This window comes from Chrysemys picta, chromosome 10, assembly GCF_011386835.1.
Source record: "Chrysemys picta bellii isolate R12L10 chromosome 10, ASM1138683v2, whole genome shotgun sequence".
Lineage (NCBI taxonomy): Eukaryota > Metazoa > Chordata > Testudines > Emydidae > Chrysemys > Chrysemys picta.
Genome location: NC_088800.1, coordinates 52,167,729 through 52,195,101, shown reverse-complemented (window position 1 = coordinate 52,195,101; position 27,373 = coordinate 52,167,729). Strand labels below are relative to the sequence as shown.

General features: G+C 56.1%; 1 protein-coding gene across 13 annotated transcripts in view; it reads left to right on the top strand.

Annotated features, from left to right (window-relative positions):
- The window catches only part of CAPN15 (calpain 15), a 109,446-nt gene extending 84,480 nt beyond the window's left edge, over positions 1–24,966 (top strand). For 12 of the 13 annotated variants that reach the window (XM_065558697.1, XM_005295568.4, XM_042854134.2 and 9 more), the window contains 11 exons: positions 1,432–2,914; positions 9,453–9,661; positions 10,919–11,102; positions 13,722–13,945; positions 15,092–15,217; positions 16,392–16,544; positions 18,243–18,404; positions 19,271–19,500; positions 20,304–20,449; positions 21,155–21,333; positions 21,697–24,966. In XM_065558697.1, coding sequence (XP_065414769.1) covers positions 1,454–2,914; positions 9,453–9,661; positions 10,919–11,102; positions 13,722–13,945; positions 15,092–15,217; positions 16,392–16,544; positions 18,243–18,404; positions 19,271–19,500; positions 20,304–20,449; positions 21,155–21,333; positions 21,697–21,874 — 3,252 coding nt within the window. In that variant the 5' untranslated portion in view covers positions 1,432–1,453 and the 3' untranslated portion in view covers positions 21,875–24,966. Of the gene's footprint in view, positions 1–1,431; positions 2,915–9,452; positions 9,662–10,918; positions 11,103–13,721; positions 13,946–15,091; positions 15,218–16,391; positions 16,545–18,242; positions 18,405–19,270; positions 19,501–20,026; positions 20,284–20,303; positions 20,450–21,154; positions 21,334–21,696 lie in introns of those variants that run through there. The other variant, XM_065558698.1, reaches the window with a different exon arrangement.
- The last annotated feature ends 2,407 nt before the right edge of the window (positions 24,967–27,373 follow it).

Below are 27,373 nucleotides of genomic sequence, written 5' to 3'. Positions count from 1 at the left end.
CTTGGGGTTCCGTTCACCCAGGCCGGCAGGAGGCTGAGCGGAGCTGGCAGCTGGAACCCCAGCTGGCAGCGGGCTGAGCAGGCTGAGCGGGGCCGGCGGCTGGGCCCCCAGCTGGCAGCTCCGCTCAGCCTCCTGCCGGCCTGGGTGAACGGAACCCCAGGCCGGCGGACGAACCCTGGGTGAACGGAACTCCAGGCCATTCACCCAGGCCGGCAGGAGGCTGAGCGGGCTGAGCAGGGCTGGGACCCCGGCTGGCAGGAGCCGGCCCACTGCTGGCCCTGCTCAGCCCGCTGCCAGCTGAGTGAACAGAACCCCAGGTCGGCAGCCGGCTCAGCGGCAGCCGGGACCCGCAGCCTGCCATTAAAAAATATAATCGGCTTGCGTGCCGCCTTTTGGCACGCGTGCCGTAGGTTGAGGACCCCTGTTCTAGTGTATACTGTACTTTATGGTAATTTTCACTATACGCGATTTTCCTCTTACGCGGTGACTTTAGAACCTAACCCCCATGTAAGTTGTGACTCCACTGTAGTGTAAAAAAATTTTTTTGGGCACCCCTTTTTGGCAGCCCCAAATCTTGGCACCCTAGTCGGTCGCGTAGTTCACCTAGCGGTTACACCGGCCCTGTCTGTAAATAATCCAGATCTTCACTTAAGGTGAATGGGCACAGGTGCAGTTTAAACTAATCAAGAGTAAGCTGGAGAAAGGTGCTTTAGAAAAGCTGCTTGGAGGTGTGGTATTAACATACTTCTCAGCCTGTGCTCCGAGATGTGCCTATGCATTTCTCTACAGTTCTAAGCCAAAGCACTACTTCTGTGCGGTAGAGTCCAGAGTGCGATTGAATCTATGTTGTGTTGCCTGGTGTCATGTGATTACTCAGAGAACTGCCCAGGGAAGTTCTGCTGACACGTGAAATCTCGGCGTGAAAAGCAAGAGGGAAGGGAAGAAAGTAGGATCACTTCCAGGTCTTTGATGGATCCACTGAGAGCCTGGCATGCCCTTGTGGGGCGGGGGTGTTCCTCTGTCCAGGGGAGGGACCACAGCCATTGCACAGCATTGGATGGCTGCCTTTCTGCTGCTCCTCAAGTCGTTTGGTAGGAAGCCAACTTGGTGCTGTGCGCTTGTTGAAATGGGTTGTCAGTGCCAGAGAAACCAGTCCCTAGTATGCTGGACTCCTGTATGTTCCCGTACTGTAAGCAAGGTCCCGTCTACGTAAGCACGTGAGCACCTTTCTAGCAGGAGCTATGTGTGTGTGCTACAGAGGTGTGCACACATTCTCCCTGGCTAGTGCAGAGAGAGCATTCTAGTCCATCCCCCTACCAGAAGCCCATCTGATGGCAGCTGGTTCGAGGCTCCTTTGCACAGAGTTCTAGGCTCTCTTTGTTCCCCTCCCTATGCTGCAGGTTGGTAACCTCTTCTCCTGTTCTCTTGCAGTCACACCCACTCTCCTGGTTCTATGGCTGCTGTGAGGGAGTGGTCCTGCACCCGCTGCACTTTCCTGAACCCAGTGGGCCAGCGCCAGTGCTCCATCTGTGAGGCCCCCCGCCAGAAGCCAGACCTCAACCACATCCTGCGGCTCAGTGTGGAGGAGCAGAAATGGCCGTGCGCCCGCTGCACCTTCAGGAACTTCCTGGGCAAGGAGGCCTGTGAGGTGTGCGGCTTCACACCGGAGCCTGGGCCTGGCAGCTCCCCGTTGCCCATCATCAATGGTGTCCTGCCCAAGCCCGCTGTCCTGGTGGAGCCCAAGGGGATCGCCACTGAGGAGGCATGCAAGACGGAGATCAACAGCGAAGAGTCTGGGGGGAAGAGCCCCGACGAGGCGGAGCTGGAGGATGGCTGGGCCTGCCAGCGCTGCACTCTGCACAACACCCCCGTGGCCAACTCCTGCTCTGCTTGTGGGGGGCCACGCAAGCTCTCGCTACCCAAGATCCCCCCGGAGGCGCTGGTAGTCCCCGAAGTCATTGCCCCAGCAGGGTTCCATGTGGTCCCAGCTCCCCCGCAGCCCGGTGTTGCCATAGAAACTCTGGAAAGTGACCCTGTTGCCAGCCAGAGCCCGGCGATCATGGAGCAGGACGTTCAGAAGATGCCAACCTTCAGCCCCTTTTCCCCTGGCCTCCAGAACAACCCCGTGCCCAGGAGCCGCAGGGAGGTGCCACCCCAGCTGCAGCCACAGGTGCCTGACGCCTCTCAGCCCACATCTGGGCAGAAGGGGTCTCCGCAGGGCCAAGCCAGGGCACCTCCAGCTGCCCGCTTCCAGGAGCTGCTGTCCAACAAGCGGCTGAGCGTGCTGGAGGAGGAGATGGAGGTCAGCCCGTCCCACTGGCAGTGCAGCACCTGTGCCCTGCTCAACTCGGCTGGGTCGAGCAAGTGTGAGGCCTGCAGTGCTCTGAAAGGCAGTGACACTATTGACCTGGCGGGGGACTCAGTGCGCTTCACCCCCTGCAGCCCTTCCAGCCCCGACTTCACCACCTGGGCCTGTTCCAAGTGCACCCTAAAGAACCCCACACTGGTGCAGAAGTGCAAAGCCTGTGGTTGCTCCAAACTGCATGGCTTCCAGGAACATGGGGCACAGGGCGAGCCTGCCCCCAAGTGCATCGACTGCGGCTCCGACAAAGGGGGTTGCGCCTCTTGCGGCAGCAAGGCCCCATCGGCCCGGAAAATGGCCCGCCTCTTCCCTTCTCAGCTGCCCTTGGTACAGGACAGCCCGAGCCAGTGGTCTTGCCCCGCTTGTACCCTGCTCAACGAACTCAAGGCCAAGCACTGTGCAGCCTGCCACACCCCACAGCTGTACATGATGCAGCGCAAGGGGGCCAAGCCGCTCAAGAGGCGGGAGAGCATGGATGCGGAGAAGCGGCGGCAGACGGACGAGGGGGAGGCCAAGGCCCTGTGGGAAAACATTGTGAGCTTCTGCCAGGAGGTGAGTGCTTGCCAGGCCCCTTAGTACCCCACAGCCTTACTCTGCTCTCTGTGCCTGTACTCCTCCGGGCACTCTGCATAGTGGGTGGGGAGAATGAGCTGGTTCTGTGCCATCGAGCCTGGCACCTCTCTGGCAAGCCCAGGAGGTTCTGCTCAATTTAACCTTCCCTTTAAGTTTCTAGCCCTTATGGTTGCAGAGGATACTTTCACAGAGTGACCCATTGCAATGCTGCAGAGAGCCCAAAACAATAGTTCTGAGATGTGTGCACTGCCCAGTTCTACTCAATGTGTGTTCACTCTGAAACCTAATGATGCTATAAAGGAACATTATTGTTTATTATTTGTATTCTGGTACTGCCTAGGAGACCCAGCTGTGGACCAGGACCCCATTGTGCTAGGTGATGTACAAACAGAACAAAAATGGTTCTTTCCCCAGAGAACTTATAGTCCAAGAATAAAACAAGAGACAAAAAAGGTGAATGCAGACTGATAGCAATAATACCACCATTGCCAACCCCAAGAATTTAAAAATCCGTGACTTGGGGCCTAAAAAGTCATGATATTGACTTAAAAAACATGAGGTTTTAAAAATCATTCATTCGGAGCTCTTATTTGCTTTCTGACTTTTTAACCTTTAGGGTTCACGTTCTTAAGCTTCTGTTTGCAGCCAGGAAGGCTAGGCATTTCTTGATTTGGTTTTGTTTTTAAATGAAAGCTGCAATTCTGTTGTATTCATGTGACTCCCAGGTTTTAGGGCTTTAAGAAAAAACAACAACATGAGATTTGCGGTAAGAGTTGGCCATGCTGCAATGATTTGCTCTGATAGGATGCTTTGATGGCAACCTTCATTCATTGCTTCTACTAAAAAATCTCTAATCTCTCCTGCTTTCCTCACTGTAATGTAGGAGCACCTTATGGAGAAAGCATCCAGCTGATCTGGGCTAGTGGGAGGCACTTGCTAGTGGCAAGAACCTTGGACTGGGACTTGGGAAACATGGATGTCACTCCTTGCTCTGCCACTGGTTTGCTGGGTGACCTTGGGCAAGTCACTTTCCCGCCCAGTGCCTCAGTTTCCCCACCTGTAAAATGGGATAATGATACTGACCTCTGTAAAGTACTTTGAGATCTACTGATTTAAAGCGCTATAGAATACCTAGACATTGTAGCTTTTATTGTGGGTGGAATCTGGGTACCATCGCTCCCTTTTGCTGGTGAGGAATTCACCTCCATCCTCACTGAGCCCTGCTGGGGTTTTCCCCTTACAGCTCCCCACTGGAGATTATTGACCACCGGAATGCTGACTCTGAATACGAGGCTGTAGAAAATTATGGTCTACATTTATTTTTATCGGCACCCATCTTTGCCAAGGCAGCTAGGCACCTTTACATCCATAAGGCCCTGACTCAGGAAGATATTTACACATGTGCCTAACTTTAAGCAAGTGAATTTGGAATCATTGGAGCTACTGGCATGTTAAGTGTATTGCTGAATCAGGACCTAAAACAGTCAAGTAGAGAATAATTCACCTTATTCCCTGATGGCTAATCCAAGCCTGATCAGACAGAGAGGTCTAGCCCAGTGCCCTGCAGCTCACCAGACCCCAGAGGCACAGCGAACTCCCTCTGGTCAGCTGTGCAGGTATTACCCCTGAAGCTTGCAGCTAGATCAACCGAACTGATCAGAATTCCTGCAACAGGAGAAGCTTAACAGGGTCCTGGGACCTGAAAGAAATACACCACGGTGGATAATTAATAAAGCAGTAAACCTCTCGTCATCTCCAGATTTCCCCCACTCTTTCCTGTTCCTCTCCTCTCGTGTGCTGGGTCTCAGTCTGTGCTCCCATCATAACAGCATGAGAGATTCTGCCTGACTGAATTCATTCCCGCTCTGTGCCTGAATTTAAGGGAAGGTTAAAGAGTTCGATCTGCCGCTGTGTTTGATAGTCTTAAAGCCATGGCTATGTTTTGTACAGACCGCTGCCGGAGTCCGGACTCCAGACTGGATGGACCATTGCTCTGTTCTGGTGTGGCAGTTCCTATTTGGACTAGTTCCAAGCATCCAAAATATATGGAGTAACCTCTTGAAGCCCATTGATGCTATTTGCATCAGCAGTCTTCTCTGGCCGTTTATTCCATATGTTAGTAGCCCTCTGAGCGAGGAAGTTCTGCTTGAATTCACTGATGATGGCATTCTGCTCTTGTCTTGCTCTGTTTTGCTCGTACATTTCAAAATATTTCTCCCTGGGTCTGTGTATTAACCAACAGGACCCTGGCTTTATTCCTTTTTAGCCTTGTCCTTCCTCTGTGTCCCAGAACAGAGTAAGATTTAATCTCCCCACCTACAGTCTTATTTCTGCCCTGCCCCCTTTGGCACAAAACTCGTTCAGGTTCTCCCATTTCTTTTGTCTCTTTGCCTGGCATTGTTTCCCCTTCTCATTTCTCTCTCTACCTTATGCTGTCTGGATCCCCTGATCCTGCATCCCTCCCTCCCTTTCTAATGGTAACACCTGGCACTAATAAAGCACATTCTGTTTTAAAGCACTGCACAGACACTGGGGCAGATGCTGGGTTGATGCAAATTGTCAGAGCTCCATCAAAGTCAGGGAAGCTGTGGCAGTTTACACCACTCGAGAATCTGCCCCATTGGCTAATCCTCACGACCCCCCCTCTGGTAATCGAGCAGACTATTGTACAAAGGGGGAAACTGAGAAACAGAGCAGGAATGACTTGCCCACAGTCATGTCCAGGGTGTGTGGACACAGCAGCTGGGAGGTGTAATTCCTAGTGTGGGCTGACATACACACGCCAGCTCTGCTCAGGTACCCTCCTGCCCAATCCTTGGTATGTACTCGGGCGGCTGCCTGTGCCACCGGGGCCCACTGCTGCTGTTAGGAGCTAGCCCATGTCTCTCTAGACCAGATCAAGCATCGCATCCAGAAAGGCAGCTGGGTGGGAAGCCTCAGCGAGCACAAAGGAAGGGGTGGTGACAGGGACCCCGCGCGCTAGATAAATGGTAACTGCTCCAATCCCGATGGTATCACTCCTGGTCCAGTGACGAGGGTGCTTGAGTGAGAGTCAGGAGAACAAGGTTCTGTTCCTGGCTCTGACACTCTCATTGCTACCGACCTGTGCCTCAGTTTCCCCACCTGTCCAGCGGGGATCCTGACACAGACCCACCTTTGCATGTGCAGTACATCAGATGGTGCTGGTTGCAAATAGAGCACAGGTTATTTGCTCATCAATTTAGTCTCTGAATGTGTGGCAAGGTCCCCCCAGAGAAGACTAAGGAGGCCCTGGGACTTTTATTGTTCGATACAGATGAATATTGTAAGTGTGAAACTTGTTAGTAGGAAAAAACCCTCTGCAAAATCAGGAAGGCTGTGAACAATTAGGAAACACTAATTAAAGAAACGAGCAACCCCCACAGTGATTTCAGACTGGAACAGGAGCCAAAAGAACTAGCCCCATAGATCGGGGTGGGCAAACTACAGCCCGTGGGCTGGATCTTGTCCACCAGCCATTTTAATCCAGCCCTCGAGCTCCTGCTGAGGAGCAGGATCTGGGGCTTGCCCTGCTCCGGCGCTCCATCCAGGGAGCAGGGTCGGGGACCGCTCCACGTGACTCCCGGAAGCAGCGGCATGGCCCCGCTCCAGCAGTGTCAGGGACCTTGCTCCCGGAAGCAGTGGCATGCCCCAGCCTCTGGCTCCTATGCATAGGACAGAGGTGGGCAAACTTTTTGAGCCAAGGGCCACATCCTGGTGGGAAATTGTATGCAGGGCCGGGGCAGGGGTTTGGGGTGCGGGAGGGAGTGTGGGGTGTGGGAGGGGGTGTGGTGTGCAGGAAGGAGCTCAGGGCAAGGAATTGGGGCAGAGGAGGAGTGCATGAGGGGGCTCAGGGCAGGGGGTTGGGGTGCAGAGTGCAGGAGGGGCTCAGGGCAGGGGTGCAGGAGCTGTGCAGACTGCGGGAGGGGGCTCAAGGCAGGGGTGCAGGAGGGGTGTGGGGTGCGGCAGGGGGTTGGGGAACACAGGGATGCAGGTGCAGCAGGGAGCTTAGGGCAGGGGGTTGGGGTGCAGGGCATACGAGAGGGCTCAGGGAAGGGGGTTAGGGGGCAGGTGGGGTTCGGGCTCTGTGCTGGTGCCGCTTACCTAAAGCGGCTCCAGGTATCTCCCCCGAAGCTTCCATTGGCTGCAGTTCCCCATTCCCGGCCGATGGGAGCTGCGGGGGGTCGTGCCTGGAGGCAAGGGCAATGCACGAAGTCTTCTGCTCATTCCACCCTGGGGCTGCAGGGATGTGGAGCCAGCCACTTCTGAGAGCAGTGCAGGGCCCACGCTGCCACGGGGGGCAATTCCGCGGGCCAGATCCAAAGCTTTGACGGGCCGGATCTGGCCTGCGGGCCATAGTTTGCCCACCGCTAGCATAGGAACACCTCGGGGCCTCAGCTCTGCAATCTGCCCCCATCCCAAGCGCGACCCCTGCAGCTCCACTGACCGGGAACTGCAGTCAATGGGAGTTGCAGGGGCGGTGCCTGCGGATGGGGCAACGTGCAGAGCCGCCTTGCTGCGCCTCCGCATAGGAGCCGGAGAAGGGAGACGCTTGAGGTAAGCGCTGCCCGAAGCCTGCACCCCTGAGCCTCTCCCTCTGCCCCAACCCCCTTCCCCAGCCCTGATTCCCCTCCTGCCCTCCGAACACCTTGATCCCAGCCCAGAGCACCTCCTGCACCCCAAACCCCTCATTCCCAACCCCACTCCAGAGCCTGCATCCCCAGCCAGAGCCCCATCCCTGATCGCCCTCCAAACCCCTTGGTCCCAGCCCAGAGCACCCTCCTACACCCCAAACTCCTCTGCCCCACCCCAGAGCCCGCACCCCCCCAGCCAGAGCCCTCCCGCACACCCTGAACTCCTCATTTCTGGCCCCACCCTGGAGCCCGCACCCCCAACCAGAGCCCTCACCCCCTCCCACACCCCCAACCCCCATTTTGTGAGCATTCATGGCCCACCATACAATTTCTATTCCCAGATGTGGCCCTCGGACAAAAAAATTTGCCCTCCCCTGCCATAGATAGAGAACGTCATTTAAATCGCATTTGTTTTCTATTGTAACAATTCGATTTTTCTTTAATTTAAAAAGATCCTGGTTTGTATCCAGCCAGTTGTGAATAGTCTGAGTAAATGTCATCTCTTCTCTGTCAGGGGCTGCTCCCTTAGGGTTATGACAACAGATACACCAACAGTTCTCTAGCTGGCCACAGGGTCTCCAAGAGTAGACCTGCACGTCAGCCCCCAAATCGCTTTCTTCTTTATCTCCTACACAAATCCTTCAACCCAGCCCTCTTCCTGTACTGCGTCTGTCAGTTCCCAGAGCTCCAGTAGATCCTCTTCCTATGGGTGCACTGGCTTCCTGGGGAAACCCTCCCGGTGCTCAGCCCGGCCTATGATGGGAAGGGAATTGGACGGGCCGGGGCTGGGGCAGCAGCCCTCTGATTTTTATCTCCATTGTCTAATCTCTGTGCTCCATGTGTCCTTGGTCAATGGCTCCTCCCCTGCTCTGCCACCTCAAGCTGAGTGCTTCTGAGCAGCCTGCAGCTTCCATGACTCAGAGACCACAAGGGAGCAGCTGGCAAAGTCTCCTTAATGGTACAGAGCAGTGAGCGTTTAGAGCATGGTTTAGAGTAGAGGTTTCCTTGGAGATTTGCTGCCAGGGCTTTGGAACTGTGCTCCGGCTCCGCTCCAGCTCCAGGCAAAAACCTGCAGCTCCACTGCTCCAGAGCTGCTCCGTGCTCCAGCTCCGGGCTCCGCTCCAAAGCCCTGTTTGCTGCTATTCTTATCGTCTCGAGGCCCCGGTGTGCGGCACATAGTGAGAGACAGGCCCTGCCCCAAAACTGCCCAACCTAACTCGCCAAGACGGACACGGTGTGAGAAAGGCAGGAGTATCCGTCCCACTCCACAGCTCCAGACTGACCGACAAGCCCACGATCACACAGGGAGTCTAGCAGAGCGGGGAATTGACCCCAGGTCTCCTCATTCCTTAGCCACGAGACCGGCCTTGCTCTCGGGAGGGTGGAAAGCAGTTGTGGTTCCCACGTGTTCATAGGGCTGCACATTCCTTGTGCGAGGGCGAATTCCTGCTCTTTGTGAGATACCCCCTGACCCATGGGGAATAGCAGGATGGTCCCTTCAGCCTGGCTCAGCTTCCTGCAGGGACCTACTTCCTCCATCAGAGATGCTCCACTCAGCAGCAGCCCTGGGAAAAGCCTGCTGAGGTCTAATGCTGCTGTCCCCTCTCTGCTACAGTCTCCGGGCACCTTACTCTGAATGCCAGCCTTAGGGGAGTGTTTGAGGTGCCACCCTCCTTGGCAGCAACTTGAGGGCTCAGCCTCCAGGGTGTCCTACCCTTCCAGCCAGGGCAGTGGCAGATACACCTCGGCTCTTCCTCTTGGGGGACGTGGGGAGCCAGGAGTCCCCTCCCATTGGAGGTGCACTGACAGTGCTGTGGGGGGCTGTGTAGACATGCTCCTGCCTTACAGTATGCTTGTGTTTACAGAACAAGGTCAACTTTGTGGACGACAGTTTTCACCCAGGGCCCAAGGCGGTGGGGTTCCCTGATGGGGACAGCGTGCAGCAGAGGGTGAAGCTGTGGCTGCGGCCCCATGAAATCAACTGTAGCATCTCCAAGGACTGGTCAGTCAAGTGGTCAGTGTTCCGGACACCACGGCCCTCGGACATTCTGCAGGGACTCCTGGGAAACTGCTGGTAAGGGGCTGAGAGCGCTCCAGCCACACCAACCCTCTCTTGTGTTCACACAAACACCCTGTGCCAGCTGCCATCCCTCATCCCATCACGGACCCCAGTCCTCTTCATCTACCCCCTACGTCCACTGCTATCCCAATCCCTAGCGTGCCCTCGCCCCTCATTATAGAGCCAAAGTCTCCTCTCCTATTTTGTGTCTGCATCTATGGATGATCTCCCGCATCCCATTCCTGATCTCCTGCTGGACCAGTTCAGACAGGCCGCAGGGATCTGTCCCACTCCCTCGTGGTCCCTGCCCCTCTGCAGTGGCTGCATGTGCATGGCTGTAAGATGACTTGGGCATGGCCAGGAAGGATAAGAGGACACTGGGCGGGAAGGACCTTGGCTGTTTTACAGTGGCCTGTCTGGAGGTTTAGATGCCGAGGGAAGAACCCCGCAGTAGCAGATGTGGGATCATTTGCCTCATCCTGCTACTTAATAGCTAGCAATTGGCTCAAACCCTGAAGCACAAGGTTTAATGTCCCTTCCAGAATGGTTGCTGATGAGCACTTGGCATGTTCCGTGCCCATCTACATGTTTGCCCCCTGGACTTGGCAGTGAGTGGCCGGGATAGCTCAGAAAGCCAGCTCTCTCCTTGGTCTCTGGAGCTGCCTCGTCTCTTTCCTCTCTGCAGTCCATGGGGAATGTAAGGCAGAGTTTTTTGGGTGTTGACTGTAGGTGGAGGGCACTCCCTGCTGGCAGTGCCAGGCTGTGTACGTGTGTATGCTTAGCCAACCCGGACACCGTTCTGCTATTCTTCCTGAAGGCAGAAAGCGTGAAAAGGGCTAATCCATTGGGCAGGGCCAGTGTGCAAAACACTCCTTGCCCCATAGGGCTGGATACAGCACAGGGGCCAAGTGTGCTGCAGCTGGAGTCCCTGGCAAAGCTCCCAGGGCTAGGCTGGCACTTCGCCCGCCCCAGCCAGATCACGGGTACCCTGGGGCTGGGGAGTCCCGCAGCTGACTGAGAAGGCAGGACTCCAGCTGGAGGGACCTTTCTGTTCCAGGGGCCCAGCTAGGTTGGTGGAATCCGAGGGCACATCCAGCCAGCTCCTGGCTCCTCTGCGGAGCAGGCGCAGGAATATCCCCGAGGTGAATGTTCTCTTTTCCCCCCCACCCACCAGGCCCTGTGCCCCCTCTCAAGGCCGTCTCTCCATGCCAATGCCGCAGACATGCCTCCCCCAGCACAGTTTCTGAGGCCTCTTGTCTGGTCTCTCCCCAGGTTCTTGAGTGCCCTGGCGGTGCTGGCAGAGCGGCCCGAGCTGGTGGAGAAGGTGATGATCACACGGACCATGTGCCCGGAGGGAGCCTATCAGGTGCGGCTGTGCAAAGATGGCACGTGGACCACAGTGCTGGTGGATGACATGCTGCCCTGTGATGAGTGCGGCTACCTCCTCTTCTCTCAGGTCAGCACCCCCTCCTCCTGCCTTAGCAGCCATTGGCCACTGGGCAGCTGACAGGAGGGGTTGATGATCCATGGGCGAGCGGTCGGGGAGCTCTGACGGGCGTGCGCTGGGACAGAGAGCGACGCAGCAGGAATAGCCCCTTCCACCAGGACATGTAGATCAAAATCACAGGGCTAGGGGGATGCTGATCACAGTCCACCCTGTGCCTCGCCGTTGGCTGTGGAGTGGGTAATGGGGAACAGTCACGGCTCCACAGCCTGCTATGGGGTGAGTTTCTCCCTTTATTACAGTAGCTGCAGGCGGTGCCTGCGTTAGGCTGCCAAGCTGTCTCCATTGCAGCCTCCTGGGTCTCACATGCATGTAACTTGCTGAGTTTCCTTCCTCCCTTCTCCACTTACAGACTATTCTGTTTTTTAAGCATGAGCTGTTTTTGAGCCTTGGGATGGGAGCAAAGAGGGCCGCAGTTTGAAGCAGGGCAGGGTCCTGTTCTCAGTGAGGACTGCCTCCGTTAACCTTTGCTTAGTTTGAGGGGCACGTTAGACATAAACACACTCTGAGCAATTGTCAGATCGCTTCTGGGCATGCTCAGCTGGCATCTGCTCGGATTGTGACTGATTAAAAAAGGCTCGGCCCCTTTGGGACATCACTGCCTGTTCTCCCTGCCCAGTCTGACAGGCCCAGGGGCGGCTTGCTGGGCTTGTTTGCATGAAGGAGATTGGAAGTGTCCTTTCTGAAACACAGACCGGAAAATCCTCCGGACAAACTGCACTGCCTCAGTGTCAGAGACCCGAGAAAATCAGGGGCACAGAAAGCTGTGTGGGTCTCTGCTAGGCTGGCAGCTTTCTGCAAATCCTCAGCATTCATTTCAAAATCAAAACAACCGTGGGCTGGATTTCTGCAGGCATATGTTCCAACTCCCACGTGAGTGCACTGAGATCTGTAGGAAAGCCAGGACACCATTAAAAGGGAACTAAAAAGGGGGGAAATAGATCTGTGCCCAACTTGTGCCTCCTCATGAAGCACAGAGAAGGTTGGATAAGAATTACGTGTATATATTTTCAAAATAAAGTGTGTTTTTATTTCACCTTTGAAATATCAGAAATATTAAGTCAGGCCTTCCCCAAGTTTTCTGGAGGTTTCCTTGCAGGTCTTGCATGTGGATTGAACTTCCTTTGGTCTTGGGTGGAGGAGCAGAATTGAATCTTTAAGAAAAGGATTTTTTCTCTTGGATGTTTATTAGGTTTTGGAGTTATAAGCGATAAGCAATGTGAACCAAATGCTGTGTTTTAAAAAGTCAAAATAAGAGTGGCATCAAGGCCCACTTGTATGGGATCTCAAGCAGAGATAAATAACATTTTGGGGGGGCAGGGAGGAAGGGACTTTTAAAAACAGAACACAAATGCACTTTCAGGCTTTCTTTATAGACCATAAAGAAACCTCATTCTTCTCCCCCGTCTTGGAAGGTCCCACCCCAGTCACCTCCTCCTGCAATGTCACTTTTCAGTCACGCAATGTGGATAATCATAGGGTGCTCTTCATCTGTTGATCTCAAAGCACTTTACCACGGTTCCTGCAGCATGGTGTTAGCTCAGCCAGGTTGCATGTAGGCGGTATTTTCCTTTGCTTTTTGAAATGTGTAACTTAACATCTAGCCCCAACAAGAGACATGCCAGATAGCGCCTCAGTCACTTTGCTGTCATCTGCTCCTCCTCTGTTTTTTTTATCTCCATAGGCTGTAAGCCGCTTGGGTGGGGAGCTGCCGGGTGTTTGCAAAGTGCCTCACTCATCTAACAAAGCACATGCCATAGGATTATTTATTATGTGGATTGTGGTAGTGTCTAGGAGCCCCAGGCATAGACCAGGACCCCATTGTGCTAGGCGCTGCACAATCAATCATACAGGCTGTGCCTTGTGGCTAGTGCTGATGGAACCTTTGCAGATTTCTAGTTGTATTCATGCAGTCTTTGCATTTATTTATGAATATATAATCAATGCCACAGCCTAGCACCATAACAAAGCAACTTAAGGGTACGCTCCTCCTGCAAAGCAGCCTCTGTCTAATTACTTCTCCCCATTGTCCCCGCGCTGCGGGGGAGAGAAGTTTGCTGTTGTGTCTCTGACATCTCTGAGCTGTCATCTATTTGTCCTTGAAGCAATCTCGTCTCTACGTTGTGTGAAATGTAATTGGTTCCATCTGTAAGTGCTCTGTAGTCAGCCTAATCCATGGGGCTGGGTTTGGGGGGGCGGGTGTGAATCCAGGCATTTCAGGACTCATTTGAAATCCCCTTTTCGTATTAAACATTCCTAAATCCAGATTTACTGGGAAGTGGGGCCATTAGCCTGTGTTTGAAAACCTATCCAAATACATCTCTGCACCACACTGTCGGTGGAGTCTTCACAGCTTCTTGGGTCAACTCCAGCATGTGGGGGGGAAGTGATGCCACGGGAACAAGATGCTGGTCAGATAATGCTGTGTGATCTTTGCAGGGTGGGGTCAAGGAGACTTGGGGGGAACTTTCGCACAAAGGTCCTGGCTTGCATTAGTGGGTGAGTGCGACTCTGTGTAGCTGGCCCCACGCCTCCATGTGGTTGTAACCCCTGGTTCTTTCCCTTTCCCAGGCCCAGAGGAAGCAGCTGTGGGTAGCCCTCATTGAGAAGGCTCTGGCCAAGCTGCATGGTTCGTACTTTGCCCTCCAGGCGGGGCGCGCCATCGAAGGCCTGGCTACACTAACCGGCGCCCCCTGCGAGAGCCTGATGCTGCAGGTCAGCTCCACTAACCCTCGCGAGGAGCCCATTGACACTGACCTCATCTGGGCCAAAATGCTGAGTTCTAAGGAGGCTGGGTAAGACGAGGCGGGAGGGGTTCACGTTCAGCTGTCAGGAGCATAGAGTTGTAGAAGAGAGGCTAGAGTGTCAGCTCTCATTCATAGAGAGGCTAGAGTGTCAATCCAGGATGCAACCTGCCCCACTTGGCAGCCCTGATAAATTTTGGCACCAGGGCCCTGGGCATAGTGCTAGGAAGTGTACAGAAAATCCAACCCTGATGAACTTCCCTCCCATAGTTATCCCCAGGCTGGGTTGGGTTTTAACGGCTGATCGTTAACCTGATGATTCATTTGATGTTTTTGCTTTACTTGAGTTTTGTTTTCCAATCTTCTATATTATTAAGGCCCCACCCCTGCATATTCCCCCCCATTGGGGCGTAACGTTGCTGCCGTGAGAAGTGAAACCGGATCTGTGAGACTAGGAGAAGGCAGGGTTCATTTGGATCTGAAGGGCGTTGGGAGATGCAGGGAGAAGGGAGGGAAGTTAGGGTCCTGGATGGCAGGTAGTGTTATGTGCTGGAAACTGGTGATATTTCTCTCTGGCAGGAGAGGTTGGAGTGGGATGGCAAAACAGACCATTTGTGATGCCCAGGGTTCTGCTGCACAGTTCATCAGCTGCCCTTTTCTTTAACGATGTAATGCCGCCTGCAGAGACTACAGATCCCAGCATGCAGTGCTTCTCTGTGCCTGAAGTGGGGTGCCCAGTGGAAGCTCTAGAGTGCAGCACGCAATGGTCTATAACCTGCTCCAAGCAGACTGGAGTGCTGTGTGCCAGGCCAGTGGTCTCAGCAGGCGCCATCTCCATGGGGTGGCTGCAGTCTGTTCCGCTGTATGCCTGGCATGGGCAGCCCTAGCCCTAGGCATTGCCAATGGGGCCCTGGGCTGGAGCAAAGTACGGGGAGACCTGGGGGGCTGTAGGGTGAATAGAGAGCGAATGTTCCCGAGAGCGGAATGTGTGGCTGGCACTAGCAGCTGTGGGCTGGCACCGGGCCGCCTGTCACTGAACCAGGGGAGCTCCTCTTGGGGTTCGAGAATGATTGATTGTCCCTGGCTCCGTGCCCTTATGTGGAGGGGGAGGGCCAGCTCCCAGCCTCTCCTCCCATCCCTGTCAGTGCCACAAAGTGCGGTGCCAATCTCCTCTGTTTTCCTCCCTGCCCATTGCAGGTTTCTGATGGGCGCCTCATGCGGTGGGGGCAACATGAAGGTGGATGATGCAGCCTACGAGAGCATGGGCCTTCGCCCGCGGCACGCCTACTCAATACTGGACGTACGGGACGTGCAGGGCTACAGGTGAGCTGAGCCACGGTGCACAGGGTGTCATGTCGCCAGCCCCCTCTGTGCTCGGGGGGCGGGGAGAGCAGTACAGAGAAATTGTTCAGCCCCCTGCGCCTGCCCAGGGGTTACTGAGACAGAGCCTTGCTCTAGTTGGGTTCGTGGTGTCAGCCTAGGGCTTAGCTGAAAACCTGGGGGAAAGGGAGAGGGTGTGTCACGTGGCTGAGGATAGGGGTGTTGGGTTAAGGGACTGTCTGTGCTGAATGGCCCCCCTGCAGGCCTTGGCCCCGAGGGGACCCCAGGAAACCCAATAACAAACACTGGCCAAGTCCCCCCAGTGGAATCCCTTGCTCTGTCCCTTGGTGTCACACAAACTGGTTTATGTTTTGGGGTGCTGCTGTGCTGTAGGCCGGCCCCCCCCCGGCATCCTTGCCCGCTGCATGCTGGGTGGCCCTGATCTAGCTGGACTAGCCGGCCCAATCTTTACTGGCCAGGGGGGAGGGAGCTGCACAGAGAGGTTCCCCGCCTGACCCCCTGATTTTGTCTGTTTGTCTGGTACAAACAGGCCAGCCTCCAGCTGCAGCTGTAAGGGCCTTGGGGTGGGTCTGCCACCTCATCCTCACTGGCAGAGATGCTGGGCTTACGGGAGGAGGGGGAGAGAGGGGGCATGCTATGGGAGACTTGCTTTCAAAGCTAGCTCAGCGGGCTCAGTTTGGGATCTCTTTAATGGCTTGCCTACATCACACCACCCTGCCCTCGGTGCTGTCGTGCAAATGGCCTCTGCTGAGTGCAGCGTAAGGACGGTATATGGGTCGCAGCAGATACAGGATGGAGGGGCACTGGCGGAGGTGTGGGGGGCCCAGGGCTGGGATAGCAGGCAGGGGGCGCTGGGGTCTGAACTGAGGTGCACTGGCAGGGCAGAGCTGTGCTGGGAGCCCAGGAGTGGGGTAGTGGCAGAGTGAGGACAGGACATTGCACAGCCCCTGGCTGCACTAGGCCTGGGTCAGGCCATGCTTTCAGTCCCCTGGTTTTGGGGACGCTGTGCTTTTGTGCTGGCTCACTTCCGGGGGGTGGAGGGAGAGAGTCTCGGGAGATGAAAACTGTCTAGTGGGTTGTAGCTGACGAGTGCAGTAGCTGTGCCCTTCACCTGGCACTGCTGTGATTCTGGGGGCTGTTCCCTCTGCCCCATCAGACTCCTGCGGCTCCGGAACCCCTGGGGCCGCTTCTCCTGGAATGGCAGCTGGTCCGATGAGTGGCCCCACTGGCCGGTGCACTTGCGTCACGATCTGATGCCCCACGGGAGCAGCGAGGGCGTCTTCTGGATGGAGTATGGCGACTTCATCAGGTAAAGCCGAGCAGGGGCTCCCCGCATGCCAGCGCCTGGGGGCTACACTGGGTCCCCCTCGCCCTGCTGGACTCCGAATTCCTGGCCTCACCGTTATCTATTATAGAACAGGAGACAGGAGCTGGGCAGCTGCCCCCCGGGCCTGTCCTGCTTCCCCTGGGACTGAATCTAGCGAGAGCCCCAGATCCCAACATCCCTGAGCTCAGATCAGACTCTGCTGCCATCTGCACTGAGAGTCCAGCTTCAAAAAAAGCCAAGCTAGGCAGAGCTTGGCTGAGTGGCAGCTGGGGGTGGGAGGGTACTGAGGTTTGTGTGGGACGAGGGAGGTGGCTTAAAGAGAAGGAGAAGGGGCAACGGGATAAAATTACAAAAGGGGAAATTTAGCCCCTAAATCAGGAAAAAAATGGCTGCTCCTGAGCTCTCTCAGAGCTTCTCGTGGGGCGTGGGGGAAGCCGTCACTTGGGACAGGACACAGCTCTGGAGAAATCCTGAGGGCTGAACCCTGCCCTGCCCTGTCCCCGGGCTCCCGTGTACTCCACGGCAAGGCAAGCCCAGAGCCTGTGGAGAGGACCCCTGGGTTCCCATGGCAGCCTGGGGCCGAGGCTCATGAGCGTGGGTAGTTGGGCACGAGGTCAGACATGGACAGATACACAGACTGCATTAAAATGCCCCATTCGGAGTCAGTAGTAAATGCTCCAGGGGCTGGGAGGTCTCTGAGCTAAGATAGTCCTCGCTAGCCCCTCTGGCCATGGCAGTGCAGCGGGTTGGCCCCTGTGGCAGGGGTCTGTGTTGGTTCCCGCCCGTGATCCCAGTGGGTCCAGTATGTGGCGCAGGGTCAGACCTGGCCAGTGTTGGGATGGGGAAGTCCTGCCTGTCTCCTGCCAGATGTGCTGCTGGCGATTCGTGGGCCCAGGCCAGTGGTGTATGCCACCTTAGAGGAGACTTAAACCCGAGTGCCTGGTTGTTTGTGGGCCTTCAGGGCCCCAGGGGCAGGGCTGGCAGGGTCTGGTGCAGCGCTGGCTGGGCTGTGCCCACATCACCTGTCCCTGGCCAAGTGCGGTGCTTTGGCGCCACCTAGTGGTTATCAGCATGCCGGTGCTGTCTCCTGAAGGGGGAAATCCTCTCCCTCTAAAACGCCTCTAGCCCCTCATGGTCCTTTGAGGCTCTTGGGTATCGGGGCAGGGGCTGTACTAGTTGGGGGAAGAGCCATTTAATCCCCCAGTCCCTCAGTGCTGCTCTCCTTTGTTTCTGCCGCTCTCTCCCTCTTTCCCACCCACTCCTTGCCTCTTCCACCGGGAATGCCAGGGGCTGGGGAGCCTGGGCCAGGTCTCCATGGGCAATCCCTGTAGCACCCCCTGCTGGCCACCCCGTCGGGCTCTGGCTTCAGCCTGGGAGCCGTGCAAGGAGAGGGGCTGAGCGTGCTGGCTGGGGCGAGTCTGGCCTGGCCCCTGCTCACTGGGAAGCCCTTCTCCATTGCAGAGGATGTGGATCGTGCCACCCTGACCCACCCCTGGTGCGGCTCCTGTCCGTGGGTAGCCATCTGCATCCTCCTTGGAGGTGCTCTGTTGTCCAGCGGTGGGTAGGGTGGGGCTGGATCCACTCACCAAGGCCCTGGTGCAGCCTGGGTTTGCAAGCCCCAGTCCAGCCATGGCTGCCGTTGCCTGGAACTGACACCGGCTTTGGCCCCACTCCTGGCAGATACTTTGACTCAGTGGATATCTGCAAGCTCCACTCAGACTGGCATGAGGTTCGGGTGCAGGGGACCTTCCCCAACAAGGCCAGTGGACCCGTGACGGTGACCTCACTGACGGTGCTGGAGCGTGCTGCGCTGGAGTTTGCTCTCTTCCAGGAGGGCAGCAGGTGAGGCAGGGAAACCAGGTCTGGCACTTGGGCAAGGAGCAACGCCTTGGATCTAGTTCAGACAAGCAGTGCAGGAACAGATCTGGGAGCCAGGAGTCTGAGGTTCCATTCTCAGCTCTGCCCCTTGCCCCTGGGTGACCATGGGCAAGTCACTGCCATGCTCTGGGCCTCAGTTTCCCCACTGTAAATGGGGATAATAATCCTGCCCTGCCATTAACATTTGCAAAGCTCTTTGGGATCCTTGTTCAAGTGGTGCTGGCGACAGGCCAGCTGTTGTTATTCCCTGACTGTCCAAAGCAGCCTGGGCTGGGAATGGCCTGGATCAGCGTTTCCCCCAGCAATCTCCCAGCCTCCCTCCTGGGGCTGGCTTGGGAAGGTGGCTCTGCTGCGATGCCTCGGCGCTGCTTACTGCGGATGAGAACAGGGCCTGGCAGGAAGCGCTCTGCCCCATCTGCCGGCTGCGGGTGTAAAGCACTGACTCGGTTCAGGAGACACATGAAGGGGAAAGATGACCAAGATCTGTGTCTCCCTCTACCTGAGCTGTCTGCAGGCAGGAGGGGTTTGTGTCAGGCAAAGGGCATCCGGGCAGCAGGGGGAGCCTTTCTTGGGTACACACTTGCCCCCTGTAGCCCTACCCTGGATTACAAAACTATGCCTGCAAAGTACTCTGGCTGCTGCTAGGGGGCGCTTCTGCCATGCTTTCCCCAGGCCCAGCTGGTGGATCTGTTCTGCTTGACCTGTCCTGCTCACGGCAGCACAGCTCAGCTTGGCAGTAAAGCCATATCCCCTGGTTAGAGCCTCCGCATCCGGGTGGGCAGGGGCATGGCTGGCGCAGTCCTGACTTCTTCCCCCCTCTCCCCTGGCAGGCGCTCCGACACGGTGGACAGCCACTTGCTGGACCTGTGCATCATGGTGTTCCGCGCCACCTTCACCAGCGGGAACAAGCTGAGCCTGGGCCGGCTGGTGGCCCACAGCAAGCGGGCGGTGAAGAAGTTTGTGAACTGCGATGTCATGCTGGAGCCGGGCGAGTACGCTGTCGTGTGCTGTGCCTTCAACCACTGGAACGCCCCGCTGCCGAGCACGTCCTCTGGCCAGGGTGAGGCCCCAGGCGCGCTCCCGGCTCGGCACACCAGCCCGCTGAGCATGCCCTGCAGGGACGGGCTGTGGGTCCGGCTGCACTGCCGCCTCGATCCTGTGCTGCAGGCAGGGGCAGAGGGGATGGGGGGGCAGTGGTATCTCCGTGTGGCTTCCCCTATTGGTTGGGCATGTCCCTGCAGCCTGCCCTGAGGGGCTGTGGTGTGGGTGAGTCGGAGAGGGAAGGTAGCTTGGCGAGAGTCCAGGTCCTTGTCTCTCCAGCACTGCGCCCCATCTCCGTTTCATGAGACACAAGCGATCTCCTGCGATCTCACGGGGGAAAGAGGGCCACCATCAGAACAGCTCACCCTGCCCTTCCCCAGCCTGGTACCTCCAGGCACAGAGATCCCTCTGCCAGGCTGAGTGCCCAATGCCAGCCCTGCCAGTCCTCTGCCTCCTAGGAGCTCCCCCAGAGCCAGCTGTACCAGCAGTTGGCTAGTGAGTCACCTCCAATCACTGCAGACTGACTCAAGAATTTCCTGTTCCAGGCGCTATGTGACTTGGGCCAGTAACAGCGCCACCCTGTGCCTCGATTTCCCCTGTCCGGGGGTGACTAAGGCCTGTCCCAAGGGGCCTGTGATGTCGATGGAGCTCGGCGAGGTGCTGGTGAAGGGAACAGGGTGCCCTGGGCAGCATCCTGTCCCAAGCAGCAGGAGCTGAATTGGAATCTGATGGACAAGCTGGATGCAGGGGGAAGCACTGGCAGTATGGTGGGGGCCAGGTGGCCTGGTGCGCCCCCTCATTGAACCATCTTTGTATCCCCAGTCTCCAGCCCCCCCGCCGACAGCGCCAGTTACATCCTGGCCATCTACAGCTCCCGCCTGGTGATGGTGGAGCAGGTCGAGGCGCAGCCCACCACGCTGGCCGACGCCATCATCCTGCTGACCGAGAACAAGGGCGAGCGGCACGAGGTGGGTGCAGGGCCCAGCTGAGTCCCAAGCTGCTGGCTGACGGGTCGGTACACACGGGCTACCCCCGGGTCCGTCTGTGCTGCAGCCTCCCAGCCCGGGGAGAGGGACGCACACTAGCGGGCTGGAGCTAGTGCACTACAAATAACTGGGTGGATGTTGCAGCTCCAGCTGGCGCTCTGCCTGCTCGCCCCTAGCTTACCGCTGCCCCCAGCTGGTGGCTCTTGCTTGTGGCTGGAGAGGGTCTCCCCTTTGCTGCAGGTTCTCTGTCCCTCACCCACAGGGAGCCCGGCTAAGCTCAGTCGTGTGCCCTGACCTCTGGGGGCCAGGCTTCCCTCCAGGCGGGTAGGGCGGGCTGGTGGGAGGGCAGTGCCTGGCTGGCGGATCCCGCAGGCACCCTGCTTGGGGTGCATGGGGGTGTGAATGGGCTCAGTCCCTGGAGAGCAGGGAGGGCAGGGGATAGGGACACAGGGCATCCCTGCGCCTGCAGGATCATCCCTCCCTCCCCTGGGTGCCGAGGTGGGTAAATACTGGTGATGCATAGCGAGGGCAGGTGCCTTGGATAGCTTGGGGTGAGCAGGAGAGGCCGGCAGCTCTCTGGTTGGCAGGGTTCCTGTTGTGACGGCAGGCACCAGGCACTGACTCTGTGGCTCTGGCACAGGGGCTGGGAGGGGCCTGCCCATCTGACTCTGCTGGTTGTCCCGGCAGGGCCGCGAGGGGATGACCTGCTACTACTTGACGCATGGCTGGGCGGGGCTGATCGTGGTGGTGGAGAACCGGCACCCTAAGTCCTACCTGCATGTCCAGTGTGACTGCACAGACAGCTTCAATGTGGTGTCCACGCGGGGCAGCCTGAAAACACAGGATAGCGTGCCACCACTGCACAGGTGAGGGGCACCCCACCGGGGCGAAGGGCACCTCGGGGAATGCCAGGAATGAGGCTGCCGTGTGACGGGGCCTGCAATGCCGGCCCGGACTGAGAGACCCCTCCCCCTGGGGCATGGCCTGGCGAGGGGATCTGGTGCCACCAGCTCGACCACAGAGACCCCTATGGGGCACGGGCTGGGCAGGGAATCAGGTGCCGGGGTGGCCGGGGCTTGGGCTGGCGAGGGAACCTAGCTTCCGGCCATGGCCCTAGCAAGGCCCTGCATGAGGGAGCCCCACATAAGCGCACGTGTCTCTCAGTAGCTGCACCCATGGGCTGAGAGCAGGCTCTGGCTGCAGCCCCACTAACCCCTCTCCCCCTGCAGACAGGTGCTGGTGATCCTCTCCCAGCTGGAAGGCAACGCCGGCTTCTCCATCACCCACCGCCTGGCGCACCGCAAAGCCGCCCAGGCCTTCCTCAATGACTGGATGGCAACAAAAGGGACCCACAACCCGCTGCTCACCCCTGAGGTGGCAGGGCTGCACGGGCCCCGGCCGCTATGACAACCAGCCCAGCCCTCCCTGCCCCTCTCCTGCTTCTGCCTTCTCGCTTTAACCAAGGCTCTGGCCCCGGCTGCTTCGGGCTGCTTCCCGACCCGGCGGTGCTGAGCCACCAGGGGGCAGCGCCACAGCATCTTGCCAAGCGCCTTTCCCTCAGGGTTGGGGATCCCCCCTCTCCCCCCGCTCCCCTCCCTGCCTCCGCACAACCCCCCTCCGCCAACGCACGCACTTTACAGGGAGCCGGGCGGGGGCAGTCTCAGGATCCTGGCCCTTCCCCCGCCCCTCCAGCGCATGCGCTTGGTCTGGAGGAATGGCCACCAATTGCCAGGGCAGCCGGGAGCCTTGGCCAGGCTGGGGGAGGAGAACGGGGGCGGGGAGGCAGGTTCCTTCCAAACCCTACGGCCACTCAGGACTCTGCTCCCCCCGCTAGCGTCAGGCACCTGATGCTGCAAAAAACAATATACCTCTGACTGACGTCTGTCCATCTGTGTATGCTCCCTGCTGCCCACCTGGCACTGTGGGACCTGGCTCCGTGATGCCCGCCTGGACGCTGTGGAAGCAGGGCTGCAGCAAGCTGGTTGGGGCCCGGTGGAGCCAGCCTTGGGCCCTGCCTTGTCTTTCTGTCGGCTATTTGCCAGCAAAAGAGAATTGAGAGCTAGTGTGAGACCAAGCTCCTGGCAAGGACAGAGGCGGCCAGGGGGCCAGCCCAGCTGAAGTGGGCTCGCATGGGCTGTCGGGAAAGTGCTGCTGCTTTAAATGGCCATGGGTACATGGAATCGCCTCGGCCCGGCTTGGCCTGGGGCGCTGACATCTCTGCCTCCAGCCACATCTCATGCCAGCGGCTTGACAGGAGGCTGATGGTGAAGATCAGGGAGAGGAAGATCAGGCTGGGAATTTACATGACCTACAAATCTGGTAAAAGTTGCTGGTCAGTGCCCCCGCCTCTGATCTCTGTGCCCCCAAACCAACTCTGGGTAAAGCCTTATGCCCCAGAGGTTTCTGGGACCAGTAGTTTTTTGTCCCGTGGCCTGCAGGGGGATGTTTGTCTACATTTCACCAGGGCAAAGAACAGTGTTTGGGGGCAGCCCCGTCCTGCAGTGGGCAGAACGAGGCTGCTCGGAGCTGCTTTTCCCCCTAGGAGTGGGGGTGGTGATTTCATCTGAAAAGCAGCTGTTAGCGTTTTACAAAGCGTCTTTTACCAAAATGGAGTGAAACAGCCCTTTTCTGCGCTGCGTCGTGAGATGTGGGGCATGTGTGGGATTCCAGCCCCCACGCTCAGTGTGTGCGAGGAACACACGTGTACTATGCAGTACTGGCCATGGGGAGCAGTGTTAGGAGAGAAGCCATGAGCCGTGCTGGAGAACCGTCCCCTGGCACTGACAGTCCAGCCTTCCCCAGCGCGCCTCTCAACCCCTAGCACCACTGCCCCAGCTGCGTAGGGAGGCCAGCCAGAGATGGCCTGACTACAGGCTGTCAGGCCTGATCCTGGCCTGCTCTGCACCAGGGAAGCCAACGGAGCTGCCGCTGCACAAACAATTGAGCTTGACTGATGGTTCAGTGGAGCACATGGCTGGGCCCAGGTGAAAGGCACAGCTGGAGCGGGGATTCTCCAGGGCTATCAGTGTATGGGGTAGGTACAGCATAGCGGGTACACCAGCCAGCACTGGGGTTCGGACACAGGTTGGGGGCTGAGCAGACTCGCGCCCCTCCCCCATTGTTTGAAAGTTTTGCCATGCACTGACTTTTATTTTTTTTAAATGATCATTACTTTGAACGGCCAATCAAATCCCAGCTGGTTTAGGCAGGGAATCCCTGCCCCCCAGGTGCCCCACTCTGCAGGGGTCCCAGAGCTGCTGGTGGGGCAGGGGGTTCTGCCCAGGCACCTTGTGGGGTTTGCAGGGCAGAGGGAGCAGGGGCTGAGGGTCATGTCCAGAGCAGAGGCAGCGAGGCTGGAACGGCAGCAAACGCCTTGTGCAGTAGACGTCATGGGGCCCGTTGGAGAGCGTGGGCATGGGGTATCATGGGAGTGACAGTGCAGTCCCTGGGGCCACTGGGTGCTAGCAGAAGATCCGTGCTCATGACTGATTAGCGAGGTGGGCCCAAGCCCCCCATGCTGCCACCTCTGTGTGTGGGATTCTGAGCCAGCCGGGTCCCATGGCAGGTGACTCCCCTGGCCCAGCAAAGCCTCTCCCCCATAGCAGGCCCTTTGACATGAAAATCCCAGGGCGGTTTTAACTCTGGTTTTAAGCTTTGCACTAATCTCCCCCCAAAGGCTCTTGGGAAATGTTCTGTGTTTTTAATGAGGGGGGGCAATGCTCAGACGGAATCAGCCCTAGCTCAGCCCTGGAGCCACCCATTTCATTTACCTGCCCTTATTAACATGATGCTTTTCCGAGGTCCTGAAACAGGCGCTCGGTCCCTAGGCAGTCAGGCCTCTGGTCAGATTCTCCAGCACAGGAAGGCCTGAGGCCTGCCCAGGTAGCTTGCCAGGCTATCCCCCCTGAGCAGTCGTCTCACCCTGAGAGATCAGCTGTGCTGTAGAGACCCAGACTGGGGGCAGACTGGCGTTCTGCTGGGCACCGAGGGGGTTGGCAGTGCCAAGGCTTATTTTGACCCCAGGTTTTATGTTTATCCTCCAGGCTGTGAGCGTGGGACACTTCTCTCCTCCCTTCTGTTTTTATGGTCTGCACTGTGCTCCTTGGGAAGGAGGGAGGTGGGAATGGGGGATCCCTGCTGTGGGGATATTGCCCCTTCACGTGCGCTGCCTCTCAGACCCTGCTGGCCCCCCAATGGCAGGGAGCAGCTGAGCCAAGCTCTGTCATTTGTAGTTTTTATTTGTCAAACGATCTGTTCTGTTCTTTCCTTTCCTCCTTTGGACAATTCCGTCCTTTTCTTTTCTCTCTCTCTCTCTCTCTCTCTCTCTCTCTGAGCTGTGAATATTTTTAACCCTGTAAATACTGTCCAGCTCTTATGAAACACAGGCTATTTTATCAATTGTAAATCAGATCTGTAATCCCTGTATGATACAAATTATCCATGGGTGGTTTTCAAACTCAGGTTCCAATGGACCAAATAAAGTTTTGTTTTTTAATTAAGCCCCTCGTTTACTCTATGTTGTTATTTGTGTAGGTCATTTTCAGTCATACACTTGGAAGCCCACACTGGGAAGCAGGGTTTGGTAGGTTTTGTACAAGAACAGTGAAATTGATAGTTCAAAACTAAGATGAAATGACTTCACACTGTGCACAGTTAGCCTGTGGAATTCATTGCCACAAGATGTCACAGAGGCCAAGAACCTAGGAAGATTCAAAGAGGGACTGGACACATCTAGGGATAACATGAGTATCTAGAGCTGTTATAGTAAACATTAAAAACTAAACAAGAGTTTGGGGAGGAAATATAAACACTCATGCTTCAGGGCACAAGTCAACCTCTCCATAATGGGGGTCAGGAGGAAACTTTCCCTGAGGGTTTGTCATCCCATAACTGCTACTGCAGGGTTTCTCCTATCTTCCTCTAAAGCAGCTAGTACTGAGACTGGATGCTGATGTAGATGAACCCTTGGTCTGAGTTGTTCTGGCAGTTCCTACAATTCACCAATTTTATGGTGGTTCTTCCTCAAATTTTCCAAATCCTGTGAATTCTAAACTTTAGTTAATAAATTCGTGGCCTGCTGGGATGGCACAGTGATGTGGCTGGGTAGGTATGGTGCTGATCTGGGAAGCAGGAGAGGAGGGTTCTATTCCTGGCTCTCTGGGTGACCTTGGGCAAGAGCCTGCCTCACTCTGTGCCTCTGTTTCCCCATCTGTATAATGGGAATAATGACACCTTTGTAAAGAGCTGTGGGCCCTAAAGAGTTGGCAGGACATAAATGCTATGTGGTATTCTAACTGTGCTGCACCCTGTTGTCACTTGAAGCCTCACTGCAACAAAAAGGACTGAATTTGGATCTGTCCTGCCCCGACCTAAGAGAATTCCTGGTAGCTAGTAGCATAGGGCCTGTGCAGCAGTGCTAATTCTGTCCACTAGATGGTAGCAGTAACACACCAGCAGCTTGCCATGTCTGTTATTGCTATGTTCTTTAACTGGCCCGTGGATCAGGCCAGCAGCCCCATGCCGCTCTGGTTCTTTTGAGAAATCTTGGACCTGCTGCCTCCTAAACAGTCCCTGGGCCAGCAGACTCCTTAGCAAGGGGAAGTGGTCAGTGCAGCAATCGCTGTGTGGGTGAGGGCATTATTACTGCTTTGACCAGCACATCTGGCCTGGGGGACGTGCTGGGAGCAGGACCCGTGCTATTGAGATCAGGGATGTTTGCATTCATACTGGCACCGGGGATATAGTGTGCTGTGTGGCTGGGCACAGGTGCTTGAACTGGGGCTGCTCATCTTTCCGAAAGTGTGGGGTGCCTAGAACTGGACACAGGACTCCAGCTGGGGCCTCACCAATGCTGAGTAGAGACGGATGATTATCTCCCGTCTCTTACAACACTCCTGTTAATTCACCCCAGATTAATATTAGCCTTTTTTGCAATTGCATCCCATTGTTGACTCTTATTCAATTTGGGATTCACTCTAACCCAGAGATCCTTTTCAGCCATACTACTACCTAGACAGCTAGTCCCCATTTTGTAGCTGTGTATTTGATTTGTCTTTCATAAATGTAGTACGTTTCACTTGTCTTTATTGAATTTCATCTTGTTCATTTCAGAGCAAGTCTCCAATTTATTGAGGTCGTTTTTGAGTTCTAGTGCGAGCGACCCCTCCCGGCTGCATGTCAGCCACATGTTTTGTAAGCACAGGCTCCACTCCGTTATTCATTATTTAATCAAAATAGTGAATAGCATCAGATGCAGGACTGCCCCCGGTGGGACCGCACTAGCTATGGTGGCCCCCATTTGACAGTGAACCATTGATAACTACGCTTTCAATACGTTCTTTCAAACAGGTTCGTATCCATTTTAGAGTAATTTAATCTAGACAGGTATCAGGGGGTAGCCGTGTTAGTCTGTATCTACAAAAACAACAAGGAGTCTGGTGGCACCTTAAAGACTAACATTTATTTGGGCATAAGCTTTCGTGGGTAAAAACCTCACTTCTTCGGATGCATCCGAACATCCGAACTAACATAAATCTGTTAGTCTTTAAGGTGCCACCAGACTCCTTGTTGTTAATCTAGGCAGCATTTCCCGAGATTCCTTATGATAATATCCACCCTTCCTAGTTTCTAGCAGCTTCTTTTCAGCTAATTGCCATTGCCACTGCTGTAAGGGGACGCAGTTCAGCAGTGCCACTCGCTCACACCACGTTGGAATCTGGGCCCAAGGGTCTGCATAAAGGTGAGTTATAAAATGGCCTGTGTTTTCCTAACCCCGACGGTTCAAGAATCAGGAGTCAGGCCTCAAAATCATGAGATTGACTTAAAAATCATGAGCTTTTAAAAAAAACCAACAACAAAAAAAACTGGGGCTCATTTTCTTTGTCTTCTCATTTCTTTCCCTTTTGT